At 45.8% G+C, this 12,822-nt stretch overlaps 1 protein-coding gene across 2 annotated transcripts; it reads right to left on the bottom strand.

Annotated features, from left to right (window-relative positions):
• Window positions 1-6,557: 6,557 nt before the first annotated feature.
• On the bottom strand, window positions 6,558-11,225 carry LOC125552411. 2 transcript variants are annotated; one of them, XM_048715958.1, is made up of 12 exons: window positions 10,807-11,225; window positions 10,579-10,711; window positions 10,360-10,481; window positions 9,959-10,042; window positions 9,379-9,495; window positions 8,804-9,247; window positions 8,313-8,710; window positions 8,106-8,205; window positions 7,972-8,028; window positions 7,790-7,876; window positions 7,551-7,679; window positions 6,558-7,467 (listed from the first exon to the last, which is right to left on the bottom strand). In XM_048715958.1, exons 3-12 carry the CDS (start codon window positions 10,417-10,419, stop codon window positions 7,084-7,086), a joined length of 1,860 nt encoding a protein of 619 aa, XP_048571915.1. In that variant the 5' UTR covers window positions 10,420-10,481; window positions 10,579-10,711; window positions 10,807-11,225; the 3' UTR covers window positions 6,558-7,083. The 2 variants fall into 2 exon arrangements, with proteins under 2 accessions (XP_048571915.1, XP_048571914.1); XM_048715957.1 differs by having other exon boundaries at window positions 10,579-10,700.
• Window positions 11,226-12,822: the final 1,597 nt, after the last annotated feature.

Genomic DNA, 12,822 nt, shown 5'->3' with positions numbered 1-12,822 from the left:
GCATCAGTACAGACACAAACGCTCATAAACACGCGCATACACTCATCCCTATGAACGCACACACGCACACTCTACCCCTATGAGCACCTTCGAGAGACTGAGCCGGCATATCATCTTGAGATTTACGAAGTCATCGTAGGCGCCTCGTCGTCGATGGGAACGTCTCCTCCCACTGAAAGCGCATCGCCGGAAATCGTAAAATAAATCCAGGAATAATGCGAGTACCAGGATTTGAACCCTGGTGGGTTAGGAATACCACTGATTTTATTAACATCACCGAGACATAAAAACGATGCTCCCACAAATGGCGTGGGTGCAAATTTTACTCGGAATTTTCTCATGATGTAATAAGACATCAAGTGCATCACTTGGGCCACTCAAGCAAAACGCGCGCAACCCCAATTGCTTCGTGAAACTTCCCGCGCCACGCCTGCTCCTCTACTCGCCTACTATCGTCGGTGATTTCATCCGGAAAATCTTCCGCCGCCGTTCGTCTGTCCACCCCTAACCCCGCCACTATCCAGCCACCTAGCCCCGCCGCCCAGACACCCGCTGCACCAATTTGGATCCGTCATCGCACCGTGATTCGGCTGCACGATCAAGTAATCACTGATGTAGTGGGAAAATCTTAATGTTGGCCGGGGCCGGGGCCCCTGACAACCCCTCCCCCCCCCCCCCCCCCCCCCCCCCCCCCCGCCATTGACTGCTCCTCGAGACAGAAACTTTGGAGGTCGCAGTCATGATCATGCAAACGTCTACTAACCAGTCGTAGAATTGGCCATGCTTGTATTAAAACAGCGGTATAGCTACGATCACTCTGATTCAGGTTAATTAATGAAAGTTCTTTTCCCCTCCAAAAGAAAACTCCTATACCCAAGAAATGTAGGCTGATTTTCGAAAATGTTCAGGAAATTTAAAAAAAATGTTGTTAATTGGAAAATTGTTAAAATTTTGAACAAATACTCGGAAATTTAAAAATATTCGTTTGTTTAAACATTGTTCACGAATTTAAAAAAATCATAATTTTAAAAATGTTCATTGATTTAAACAAATGTTCTCAAATATGAAAAATGTTCCCGAATTGATAAAAAAATGTTCATCAATTGATAATAAACTAGAAATGTTAATAAATTTATTTTAAAAATAATAAATAGTTAAGTAAAATAAATAAAATAAAAAAGGACAAGCCTAAGTAAATAAATAAGGGGCGTGCTAAAGATCAGCTGGGTCGCGAGCCGTCGGATTTACCGCGTCATACAGCCGAACGTGCCATCATTCTACAACACAGGTCTTGTTGTGGAATTATTTCTGCAACACGGGTCAAGTTGCGGAATTATTTTTGCAACGCATGTCTTGTTGCGGACTTATTTCTGCAACACAGGTCATGTTGCGGATTTTTTTGCAACATCAATTTTCTTGTACTTTTTTGCAACTGAGGTTTTGTTGTAAAAAAGTTTTGCAACTGAGTTCTTGTTGCGGAAAAAATTCGCAAGAAAGGTTTTGTTGTAAAACGTAGACCCGTCATAGAGTATTGCAACACTGCATATGTTTCGGAAGCATAGCTCCTGTTGCAAAAGCAAATTTATTGAACGATGGTATACGGGACACGTGTCACACAGGGAAGGTGACGGACGCGGCCCAGTTATCCACTGGTTGATGGTAAGTATTTCCCAATAAATAAATAAGGCCGAAAATTTCTATAAGCTTCGCAAAATTGGTTGAAAGGAACAGTATGGGCCGGGCAACTTAATATGACAACTGGAGCAGTGTACACTATGTACCAATAAGCACCAAATAATATTGTCCCCCGCAACGTTCCAGTTTTTTTTTTTATGGGAACGCCTCATGGCATTTTATTCAATTTGGGGTAAAGTAACATCATGAAGTACAAGAGGTAAAAGAAAAGCAGGCGTTACATCTACCCAGTCCTCACAAATTTTAGAATCATAGCATCTTCTAGCAAGAAAATGGGCTACTCCATTGGCTTCTCTTGGCAGTGTTCGAAGTTGATCCCCGAAATGTTATGCGCTAAAAGAAAGCAATCAGCTAGTATCGCCGAGTGAGGGCTCCAGATTTCCGAATCTCTATTGCATGCTTGCACTAACTCAAGACAATCAGACTCTATCTGTACAATACGGCAGCCCAGTCTGTCTATCAGTTTTAATCCACTCCTTAGTGCAATTGCTTCGGCCGCTTGCAGACTAATTGTGTTGTCGATCAGTTCTGAAATCCCAGCCATAGCTTCTTCCCTGGAATTACGCAGAATCGCCGCTGCCGCACCACTGCCATCCTCGAAAAAAGACGCATCTATGTTAAGTTTATATGTACCTGGTGTTGGTCTCTGCCAATATTCAGTAGTAGTCTGTTTGGGCGTTCGGTTAGCATGATTCACAGAGATGGCCTGAATGGCAAAAGCTGTACTTGGTGCGGGTTTAATTCTTTCTCCTTTAACTTGCTCACGACGCTCCCACCAAATATACCAGGCTGCCACCGCAATCGTTTCCTGCAGCCCCAACTGACCGAGAACAGGTGATTTCTTCACTGGGTACCTGAGAAGTTCCTCCATCACCACTGAACCCGAACGGTCAGTGTTAAGAGCCCTCAATATTATGTCATATAATCCCAAGGATTCCCAAACCTGTTTTGCAACGTTCCAGTTTGTTTGTTTTTCTACTAGTCTTCTTTTGTTTTCTTATTTTCGCATTTTTATTTTTATTTGCTTTTAAATAATTGAATATTAGAAATATTTTAAAAATTTCGAAACAATTTTTAAACTTCAGATATTTTTAAATTTTAGAACAATCATTAAATTCACAGAAATTTTTAAAAATAATATCATTTTCTAACGTATTCTATATTTTCAGAATTTCCAAATATTAACATTCATAAACACTTTCCAAAATTTGTTAACATCTTTTTAATTTTTCAAACTTTTTAAATGCATGAACATTTTTTAATTCAATGATTTTTTTAATTCACAAACCATTTGATATTATTGAATATATTTTTTGAAATTTAGAGACATTTTTAAATTCTGGAACATTGTTTTTAATTATGGGACATTTTTTAGAACTCACAAACATTTTTCATTTCCGCAAAAAATGATAATATTTTACTATTATTGCCAATTATTTATATTTTTTCTCTCTTTTTCCAGTTTCCCTTTTGTGTGTTTTCCCTTCTCTACTCCGTATGGACCAAGGCCCACATAGATAGACCGGCGAGTTATCGAAGGGACACCTGGAGGGAAAATCCTATTCGCCGCTCGCTGCGGCAAACTGTTGAGCGATCGCACAGGGGCAGCGCAGCTAGCGACAGAAATGGGCCGGCCCACACATAATGCGTCCCAACCAGTTTTGGGAACCTTCCAGAAGGTTCCCTGAACCGGGTTTTTTTCCTGTATCGTTTTTATCTGGTTCTTTTTCGGCTTTCTATTGTTTTTTTATTTCTCTTTTTTTCGTTTCTGTTTCTTTTTCATTTTTTCGTTTTTTGTTTCTTGTTTCACTTTCTTTTTCAAGTTTACTTTTTTTTCAGAATATGTTCTTTGTTTTACAAAATGTTTATGAATTTCTTTTTTATTTCCTTTCCTTTTCTTCTCTTCCTTTAAAAAATCAAAAATTTAAATTTTGTTCGTGTTCCCAAAAAATGTTCAGTTTTTGAAAAAATGTTCTCAAAATTCAAAATTTGTTCTCGTTACACAAAAAAGTACAAAACTTCTAAAATTCAGAAAATGTACTGAATTTCAATTTTTTGTTCACATATTCAAAAAATGTTCGCGCTTCCAAATTTGTTCGGGATTTTTAAATATTTCTCTCCGTTTCAAAATATGTTTTCAAGATTCAAAAAATGTTCGTGCTTTAAAAAATTGTTCAGACTTCCAATTTTGTTCACATTTTCCAAAAAAAAATCATGCTTCCAAATTTGTTCGGGATTTTTCAAAATTGTTCTCTATTTCAAAAAAAATCTCGAGTTTAAAAAAAGTTTGTGCTTTAAAAAATTGTTCGCGCTTCCAAATTTGTTCGGGAGTTTTCAAAATTTTCTCAAGATTCAAAAAATGTTCGTGCTTTAAAAATTGTTCGCGCTTCCAAATTTGTTCTCCATTTCTAAATTTGTTCTGAAGATTCAAAAAATGTTTGTGCTTCAAATTTGTCTTCAAGATTCAGAACATTGTGTACAAAAAATATACACTTTTTTGTACAGAATATGTTCCTGTGTACAAAGTATGTTTAGAAATGAAAAAAATGGTCGCACTTTTTCAAAATATACACTTTCAGAAAAAATCTACAATTTCTTTTAAGATGTTCACTACAGTGTGTAATTCTGGTTGTACGGTTGTACTAAGTTATTATAAGTGCGCGTTTGTTTGCTAGTAGAAGGAATGCTAGTCAGGTGGAGTGGCTGGGAGCATGCGCTTTGAATCTGTAGGTCGCAGGTTCGAGTTTCCATCCCGTTTGGTTCCAATAAATCATTTGACTTATAAGTTAGGTGACTTAAAACCAATGACAGTCATGCCTGTTTGGTTGTCATCTGACTTATAAGTCACCTGACCACACCTTTCAATCTTGTTTTTTATGTAAAAGTGGTGGGACCCACGAAAAAGGGGGTGACTTACGCCTTCCACTATGTGCCGGATCCCATACTTCTGAACAGTATGCCACGCAGGCATCGATGCCAAGTGAAAAACTTTTGGCACCGCTCTCACAGCGTGGGATAGTTTGGCACTGTCTGCAGACTGACCCACATGTACTATAAACAAAGGAAAACAAGTCAATCAACCAACTACCAGCGTCTTCCTCTCGTACGCATGCCCATTTTTTATCGCGTGAATGAATTTGGCGTCGGAGCAAGTGCTTGCTCCGATGCCCTGAAATTTTTTATGTAAAAGTGGTGGGACCCACGAAAAAGGGGGTGACTTAGGCCTTCCACTATGTGCCGGATCCCATACTTCTGAACAGTATGCCACGCAGGCATCGATGCCAAGTGAAAAACTTTTGGCACCGCTCTCACAGCGTGGGATAGTTTGGCACTGTCTGCAGACTGACCCACATGTACTATAAACAAAGGAAAACAAGTCAATCAACCAACTACCAGCGTCTTCCTCTCGTACGCATGCCCATTTTTTATCGCGTGAATGAATTTGGCGTCGGAGCAAGTGCTTGCTCCGATGCCCTGAAATTTTTTTGGGACACCGAGTTGGCAACGGAGGGCATCGATGCCAAATGCATGAAATCTGAATTTGGCACCTCTTTTGGCCTACATAGTGGAGGGCCTTATAAGTTTTAAGTTGGGATGAAGCAACTTATGACTTATAAGTTGGGGGTGACTTATAAGATGAGTCTGTTTGGCAAAATAAATCATTTTTTCACTTTTCGACTTATAAGTTGGTGACTTATTTGAAACCAAACAGGCCCTAAGTGAGAAGAGCAAGATTGGGGCGGGGGCAAATGCCCCCCCCCCCCCCCCCCCCCCCCCCCCCCCCCCCCCCCCCCCCCCCCCCCCCCGTCCTTTGTCCTTTGTCGACGTGGCCGGTTCAATCTTTCAAAGGTGCATATAGGGATATGGTGTGTGTTCATAGAGGTGAGTGCGCGTACGTGTATGTGAGTATCTGCATCTATTGACATGAAAAAAAGAATATCAAAATCGGTGCATATATTTTACGTGTGATATATTATTAAATCTAATTGAGCACTGACGTGTTTTCATCTGAAAAGCCTAATGTATTTTCACGTGATTTTAATTTCATCGGTGTTTCACAAATTTAAAAGCCCGGTGTTTCTACTCTTTTCTTCTATCCCAAAGGAATGTAAGGTATATGGTCCACCTCGTCCTTCGCCCAACCTTAGGAACTTTCGGCCCTCTCTCTATTTTGATTTTTTTTCCTCATATATCTGGGTCGTTTCATCGATTTTCCTTAAAACAAAACTACCAAATAAAATTATAGTGTATTTAGTAAGCTAATAAGTGTTAATCACGAGCAGGATTCGATAAACATATATTTACATAATCATATTAATATGGGCAAATAAATCACAGACTAACATATTAGAATATTCCTACCCGTCACAACGGGCAATTATCTAATTTACACTAAAATACTGAAAGAGGTGACACTCGCGATCATGAGCGTCGACCAGAACAACCTGTCGTAGAAGAGGAAGGCTTGGTTCACGAACCGACAGAAGGAGATGTTTGTCCGTGACGGCCTGAACTAGGCGAGAACTCGACCGTGGACTATGGTCGTTCATTTTGAAGGCTGGCTGGTGTGTCGGCTACTGGCTTTGTTGCCGGCGCCAAAAACTTGTTCATTTTGAAAGCTGACTGGTGTGCCGGCTGCTGGCTTTGTTGTCGGCGCCAAAAACTTGGTTCATTTTGAAAGCTGGCTCGTGTACCCCTGATCTTGTTGCCGGTGTCAAAAACCATTTCCATTTTGAAGGCTGGATAGTGTGCCGCGCGCTGGCTTTGTTGCCGGCGTGAAAATGAAAGATGATTATTTTGCAGGCCGCTGCCTTTGTTGCCGGCCGGCATGAACTGGTGTGAGCCGTTGCCGCTGGTGTGAACTATGACAGCTGTCATTTAGCTACATCTTTTATTGTTTTCAGATTTACATGCACACGGACCAGACGCGGCCGCGCATTGGGCGCAATGCCCGGCGCATCCATAAATTCAGACGGACACGACCTCATTGCCATCTGAACAGATGAAATCTAGACAAAACGAACGTATCGTGTGTCGGAGCTGGCGTTAGGAGGGGTGCAGCGCACAAAAGTTGAGGGAGGAGTCATGCAGAGAGGCTCCCCCTGCTGGAAATCGAGTTTTCTCCATGTACACGACCGAGCATGTTGTAAATTGCCGTGCTAGCGCGAGCGCGTGTCGACGAATGACATCGCAACAGACATACGCGTCGACACGCACGCATGCAGTCCTCGCGCCTTGGCCGTATGCCCCGTATCCAACCATTCTCCCTGTACATCCAACAGGATCACGCCCAGAAGATGACTGCAGATCTGAATCTCCCTCCCGGTGCATCTCTTGGACTCTTGCACGGAGCAAGCAGCCAAGCACCACGCCGTACCACCATCATCATCATGGCTCATGGGATCGTGCAACCAAAGGCGTCACCGCCTGCGGCACGCCGGCCGGGGACCCGACCGCCACCAGCTCCCGCGCCAGCGCGTACCTGAAGGCCATGTTGTGGGGCCTCCACTCCACGCCGCCGCCGCCGCCGCCGCGCGGCCTCCCCTGCTGCCGCACCGCCGCCCGGAGGCCCTCCGGGAGGCACGGCTCCACCACGCGCAGCAGCTCCTGCGCGGCCAGCCCGGCGTCCCGAGCGTACGACTCGAGCACCTTGGGCAGGACCACCCTGCTCCTGCCGCGCCCCGACCCGCGCACGCCCACGTTGCCCCGGATGAACTCCTCCTTGGCCGCCTCCAGCTGCTGGAACACCCGCTTCGGGCTGTACAGCCGCACCTGACCACGATCAACACGAGACGACGCGATCCGTCAGCTCCATGCGCTGTTGCAGACAAGAAATCATGCGCGCACGTACGTACCACTGGATCCGAGTGGCTCCCGGAGGACAGCGCGAAGTGCACCAGAGGCTCCGGCCGGTCGACGGCGAACCCCTGCAGCTCGTCCTTGTCCCTGGGCTTCCATCTCGGGTACAGGAGCAGCCTGAACCACTGCAGAATTTCAAAAGGGAAGCAGAGCTAATCAGAACCATTATTTGCAATGCCAACTAGCAAAAGAAAATGGAGTTTGGGAATTGAGAAGAGGAGGTAGAATTCTGGACCTGTCCGGAAGAGTGTACTCGGCAGCACAAGATCTGGTACTCGATCAACTCTGCGTTCACCCTCTGGCCATTGATGATGTAGGATACCTGTGGTGCAAAAATGTTTGCCAGGTTAAAATTTTGAGATGGCATGAGCAGGTGCTGTTATATCTAAGGAGGTTCCTGTTAGATGTGGGTATGACCTTGGTAAGCAGCATTCTCTTGCTGTTGCTCTGCGGGATCCCGTATTCAACATGAGCCTGAAAAAATAACCATGTTAGGACTAAGAATATGGTCAGATATATGAGTACAGGCTAAGGAACTATAGTTGCATTACATGCATCATCATGGCATTGTGCACATTGATCCAGAAAGCGAGCTTTTCTTCATTCTTCATTCCACCGAGATCAACCGTTTCTAGCAGCTGAACAAGTGATCTGCAGAGTGACAACACAACAGTCAGTCAAATACAAACAGATGTATGGATAATTTGCTCAATATATGGACTGAAACACATCGATATGGCATGAAAAAAAATACTCACTTGTATTTACACAACATGTCTTTCACATCGGCAGACCTCTGGGCCCCCTTGCAGAGAGCAGACACCTCAATCACAGAATCACATTGCTGGCCCAAATCACCTGAACTGAATGAGCTGTCCTGCCATGCCTCGATGAAGCTCTCTTTCCTGCATCTGGGGCTCCATATATCCCCAGTAAATTTGGAAGAGATCCCACTCGCCGATGAAAAGGACGAGCATGGTGAGGGGAAGAAGGAGCGTTGCACGGCGCTAACATCTCTGAGCCTGATGTATATGCCAGCAATGCATTTGATCATGTCCTCGGATATCTTGTTAGGTGTTTGAGGGACATGATCTGCAATCCTGGTACCCAGGATATCTGCTAAGCTCACAACACTGGTATCCATGCACTTGCCCTCCTGCATCATAAAAGCGATGTTTAGTATCAACATTGCTACAAGATCATATAAGCTGGTTACACATGACGAGAGTTTTCAGGCATTGTTATGTACCTCAACGAACGTTAGAGGCGAGGTATGACATGGTTTAAGAGCTCTAGCGAGATTGTTCGCTGAAGGAGATACTCTAGCCGAGCAGATGGAACGCGGCAGGAGCGAGGAATGGCTGCGCCCGATAATGGTCTTGCTGTCATTGTGCCGTGAAATGCCGGGTTCAGTATTAAGCGCTGCCGTTGTCGACCTGCGTGCCTGAACCATGCGGCTGGACTGCACCAACTGTTGCTTCTTTGGGGTTGAGAAATCGTGCGCCGAAGTTTCAGAGAGTGTGCCGGAAAACGACCTTGTCGATTGCCTGTTTCTTCTCTCCATGTCACAAGCAGAAACCGTGCTGCACAATTGTTGGTCAAAGGCCTGCCGGTAGAGCGTCAGGAGATGCTGCTCCAAGCATATGACTTCTAGCTCCAGTACCGCAATCTCCTTTATGAGCTTCTCGGCTGGCTGGCATGACATGAAAGATAGTTTTTTCGAATCAAGAATTCAAACATACTGCCCTCCAAAAAGAGGTGCATACAACATTAACTCTGAACTTTCTGATTCTTCCGGCATCACTATATCAGGAAAAAAAATACCTTTGGAATGTAGCAGTCTCTCGATAAATTGATAGCACAGGGCTTGTGACCTAATGCTTTCTCTAGAGCGCGCCGCATGGCAAATTGATCATTTAGTCGCTTCTCAAGGTGCTGGACCTGCAGGAGTAGCATCATCATGAGTTTCTGAACCGAATTGAAGTACAACCATATATGTCAACAAACATACAGTCCAACTGATTCTCTGGTGCTATACTGTACTGGGATAACGAGCTTGTGTGCACCTTAAATTTCTCAAATTTGGAATTCATTTTTTACTCGCCGCAACTGAGTAATTTTTTTCATGTAATATTGTCTACCAAGTATGGACACAAGTGATGAACAAGAACTGAATCTCAAAATTTGTATAATTGACATTTTCCTACAGAAATTCGTATAATTGGCCAAATTAGCCCATGGATATGGCATTTAAGAGAAGAGGGACAAGTCAGAATCACGAGCAACTAAGAAACAATCAAGCAAGTCGAAAGCAATTAATAAGAGAGGTCCGGCATGGGCCATATGCCATGGAATGCAGTAGTAGTGAGCCAAAATGGGATTTTTGTTGATTTCAATCATTTACCTCTTGTACCAAAGAGCATGGAATCTCAGTGCTGTGTGACTGCCTTTTACTGGTGCTCTTATGGTCCTTCGGTTCCCCATCATTCTTGCAAAAAAGGAAAGAAAAAAACACACAGAAAATGGTGAGGCAGGGAGAAGTATGAGATATTTGCAGTAAAAAACACATGTACCCCGAGCTCAAGGTATCTAGCAAATACAGTACCAAGACGGTCCTGATCCTTGACAGAACAAAGTGGCTCAGAGATGGAGAAATTGTACAGGAAGGAAAAATGATAGATAGAGAAAAATATCCCAGGATTAGCTGCTGCCACAATTTGACAGGGAAACTGACTCTGCGTATGCACATTAATAAGAGGAAAAACAATGGCGCAAGAATTAAGGGCGCATTTCATCTCTGGATACCTGTTGATGCTGAGCATAGCACCTCGGAGAGGGCGAATCCACGCTCTCCATTCTGAGCATTATTAATTCTCCTAGAACAAAACCAGCGCTGATGCGAGTTCGGCAACGGGTGCTTCTTCTACCTAAGAAATGCAGAATCATATCATCCAGAATCCAACACAGGGTGCTGTAAAGAAACCGCAAGCATGTTTCAGACGCATAATGCCACATGGTGCGAACCTCTTGGAGCAGCTGCGACTCATTGCTGAGCCACTCCACTGCAGCAGGCCGGCGCAGCCGAGCTCAAGAACGGCTCCTCTCCTCCGGCCTGATCTCGCAGGCGAACCCAGCCAAGCTAAAACCTGAAAGAAATCTGCAGCCACATCACACACAGGCCAGAAACCCACAGGAAAGAGAGGGGGGTAATGAGGGACGCTCTCCTATAATGGAGAGGAAGAGGAATCTCACCTGACGCAAAAATCGTCCACAAGGAGGCGGGGTTTCTCGGAGTTGTTGCCGAGGAGCTGATCACCTAACCGACGGAACCACCGGGCCGGGCTGCCTTGTGAATGTCCCCCTTCCCTTGTCCCGGAGCTGCTTCTGCTTCTCTCGGTGGCCGCGTGCGTGCGTGGAGCGTGAGGGCGACGGATGAACTTGAGGGAGGTGCGGTGAGGGCAAGTGCTACCGGAGGGAGAGGGTACTGCTGCCTATGGGAATCGTACGCCTATTCCGATCGACGATCGGTCCTCTGCTCTGTCCGGCTGTTCCGATGCTTTGTTTATGGTGGCGACGTATGTTTATGCCTGGCCAAAAACTTACCAACCTCGCTCCTTTTCTATGCAAAGTTTTTATTGTTATTATTACTGGACTGGACTAGAGGTGAGGCGAGGTGAGGGCTCCCGGCGGGCGACTCTCTTCTATCCAGATCTGGAAACTCTTTTCTTCTTTATTTATCCCCACATGCTATGTTGCTCCGTGCGGTGCAAGGCTGCTCGCCTTTTTACTCTCTTGTTACGTCAGGTGTTCAGATCAAATGCTCATGGGTTAACTGAATCCTTCCTACCACCTTAATCGGACGCACCTTCGATGCCTTAAAGTCACCTGTCTTTGGGTTATTGACATGTGGACCAACCATTTGTTGGACCCATATGTCATAGACACAAAGATAAGTGCCTTAAGGCACCGAAGCATCGTCCACCTTAATCATGTGCCACCTAGCTTGGGTTATCTAATAGTAACTCAAAGGAGTTTTGCTCTCGGTGAAAAGGAGGATACGGTTGCATTTTCGTACGCATTATGCAGGTTTTGCCTGAAGGGTGGTAATGATGAGCTGATATGGCAGGGGAGGTAAAAAAACAGCGCTGCAAGTCAGCATGCAGGCAGGCACAGTAACATGCATGGCTCCGTTCTTTGACCTGCCTGTGAATGTGAAGACTCTGCTACGCTACGCTGCTCGCTGCCGAGGCAATTGATGGAAGTCGTCCTGTGTGTCTACGCACCGGACACGAGCGAGCAGGGGGCGTGGACGGTGGAGATCGCAGAGAGGGAGGGAGTCCAAAACCCCGGAGAAAGCGGCCAAGGAAAGGGGCAGGCACAGGCACACGTCCACTGTTGACTGCGGTGAATCTGTCCTCTTTTCACCTCGAAACAGGCGCTCCTTTGCCCTCATGCGCTGCCTCCGCTGCTGCGGCTTGACCTCCGTGAGAAACAACTTTGGCAGGTCATGTGACACGCTCACCACATGTGCTACTGTATCTTACTACTCGCTGACACCAGTAGTACCCCGCGGTCAGGCTCACAAGATATCCACAGCGACCGGGACCGTGTCCCGCTAGACCTATCCTACGTGCACACGCAAAAATAGTTGGTTCAACTCCAATGTAGTTTTTACCACTCTCTGTTCACAAATATAAGATGTTTTTTTTACATCCAGCAAATTGTTGGCTTCAATTAAATTTAACAGAAAGCAGCGGAAGAACAACATCTTCCCCCTCCCCCGGTTCGCTCGCTCGCCACCCCTGGGCGACGGGCGAACCCCTCCCCTCTCCTCAAGTCCGTCTCCCCTGCCACCATCGTCGGAGTGGACCGTCAGGCCTTGCCCGCGCGGTGCTGCTGGTGGCGGACCGGTCTTACCTGATCGCGTGGAAGGGGGCGAGTGGTCTCCTGATGGCAGCAGTGCGGCTCGCGGCGAGGATCCCGCGAGCCTCGGGTGCCCTCGGTGCGGTGGCGCGATTGTTGGTCGTGGGGCGGCATGGTGGTGCGGGTTCAGCGGCGCCCGCTCGGCCCATATCTAGGCCCCTTTGGGCCCTATATGGGTTGGGGCGGGTTGCTGGTCTTTGCACGGCGGCTCAGCTCCCTGGAGGTGGAGGTGGTGCGTCAGTGGCTCCAGGTGGCGGCTCCGGACGATGATGACAAGTGTAGTTTTGTTATGCAGTTAATGGTGTTGTTGTTTCTCTTTTTTCTTTCATCTCGGATCCTCCCCAT

This window comes from Triticum urartu, chromosome 4 (genome assembly GCF_003073215.2).
Source record: "Triticum urartu cultivar G1812 chromosome 4, Tu2.1, whole genome shotgun sequence".
Classification (NCBI taxonomy): Eukaryota; Viridiplantae; Streptophyta; class Magnoliopsida; order Poales; family Poaceae; genus Triticum; species Triticum urartu.
The sequence above is the reverse complement of the archived record's forward strand: the minus strand, read 5'-3'. Positions and strand labels throughout refer to the sequence as shown.

What these genes read in the sequence shown, in the direction of transcription:
- LOC125552411 (XM_048715958.1), bottom strand. Translation starts at nt 10,419, where the DNA reads ATGCTCAGAATGGAGAGCGTGGATTCGCCCTCTCCGAGGTGCTATGCT. An exon ending in CATGCTCTTTGGTACAAGAG is followed by an intron (nt 9,496 to 9,958) that starts GTAAATGATTGA and finishes CTACTCCTGCAG; the next exon opens with GTCCAGCACCTTGAGAAGCG. An exon ending in GGAGCCACTCGGATCCAGTG is followed by an intron (nt 7,468 to 7,550) that starts GTACGTACGTGC and finishes GATCGTGGTCAG; the next exon opens with GTGCGGCTGTACAGCCCGAA.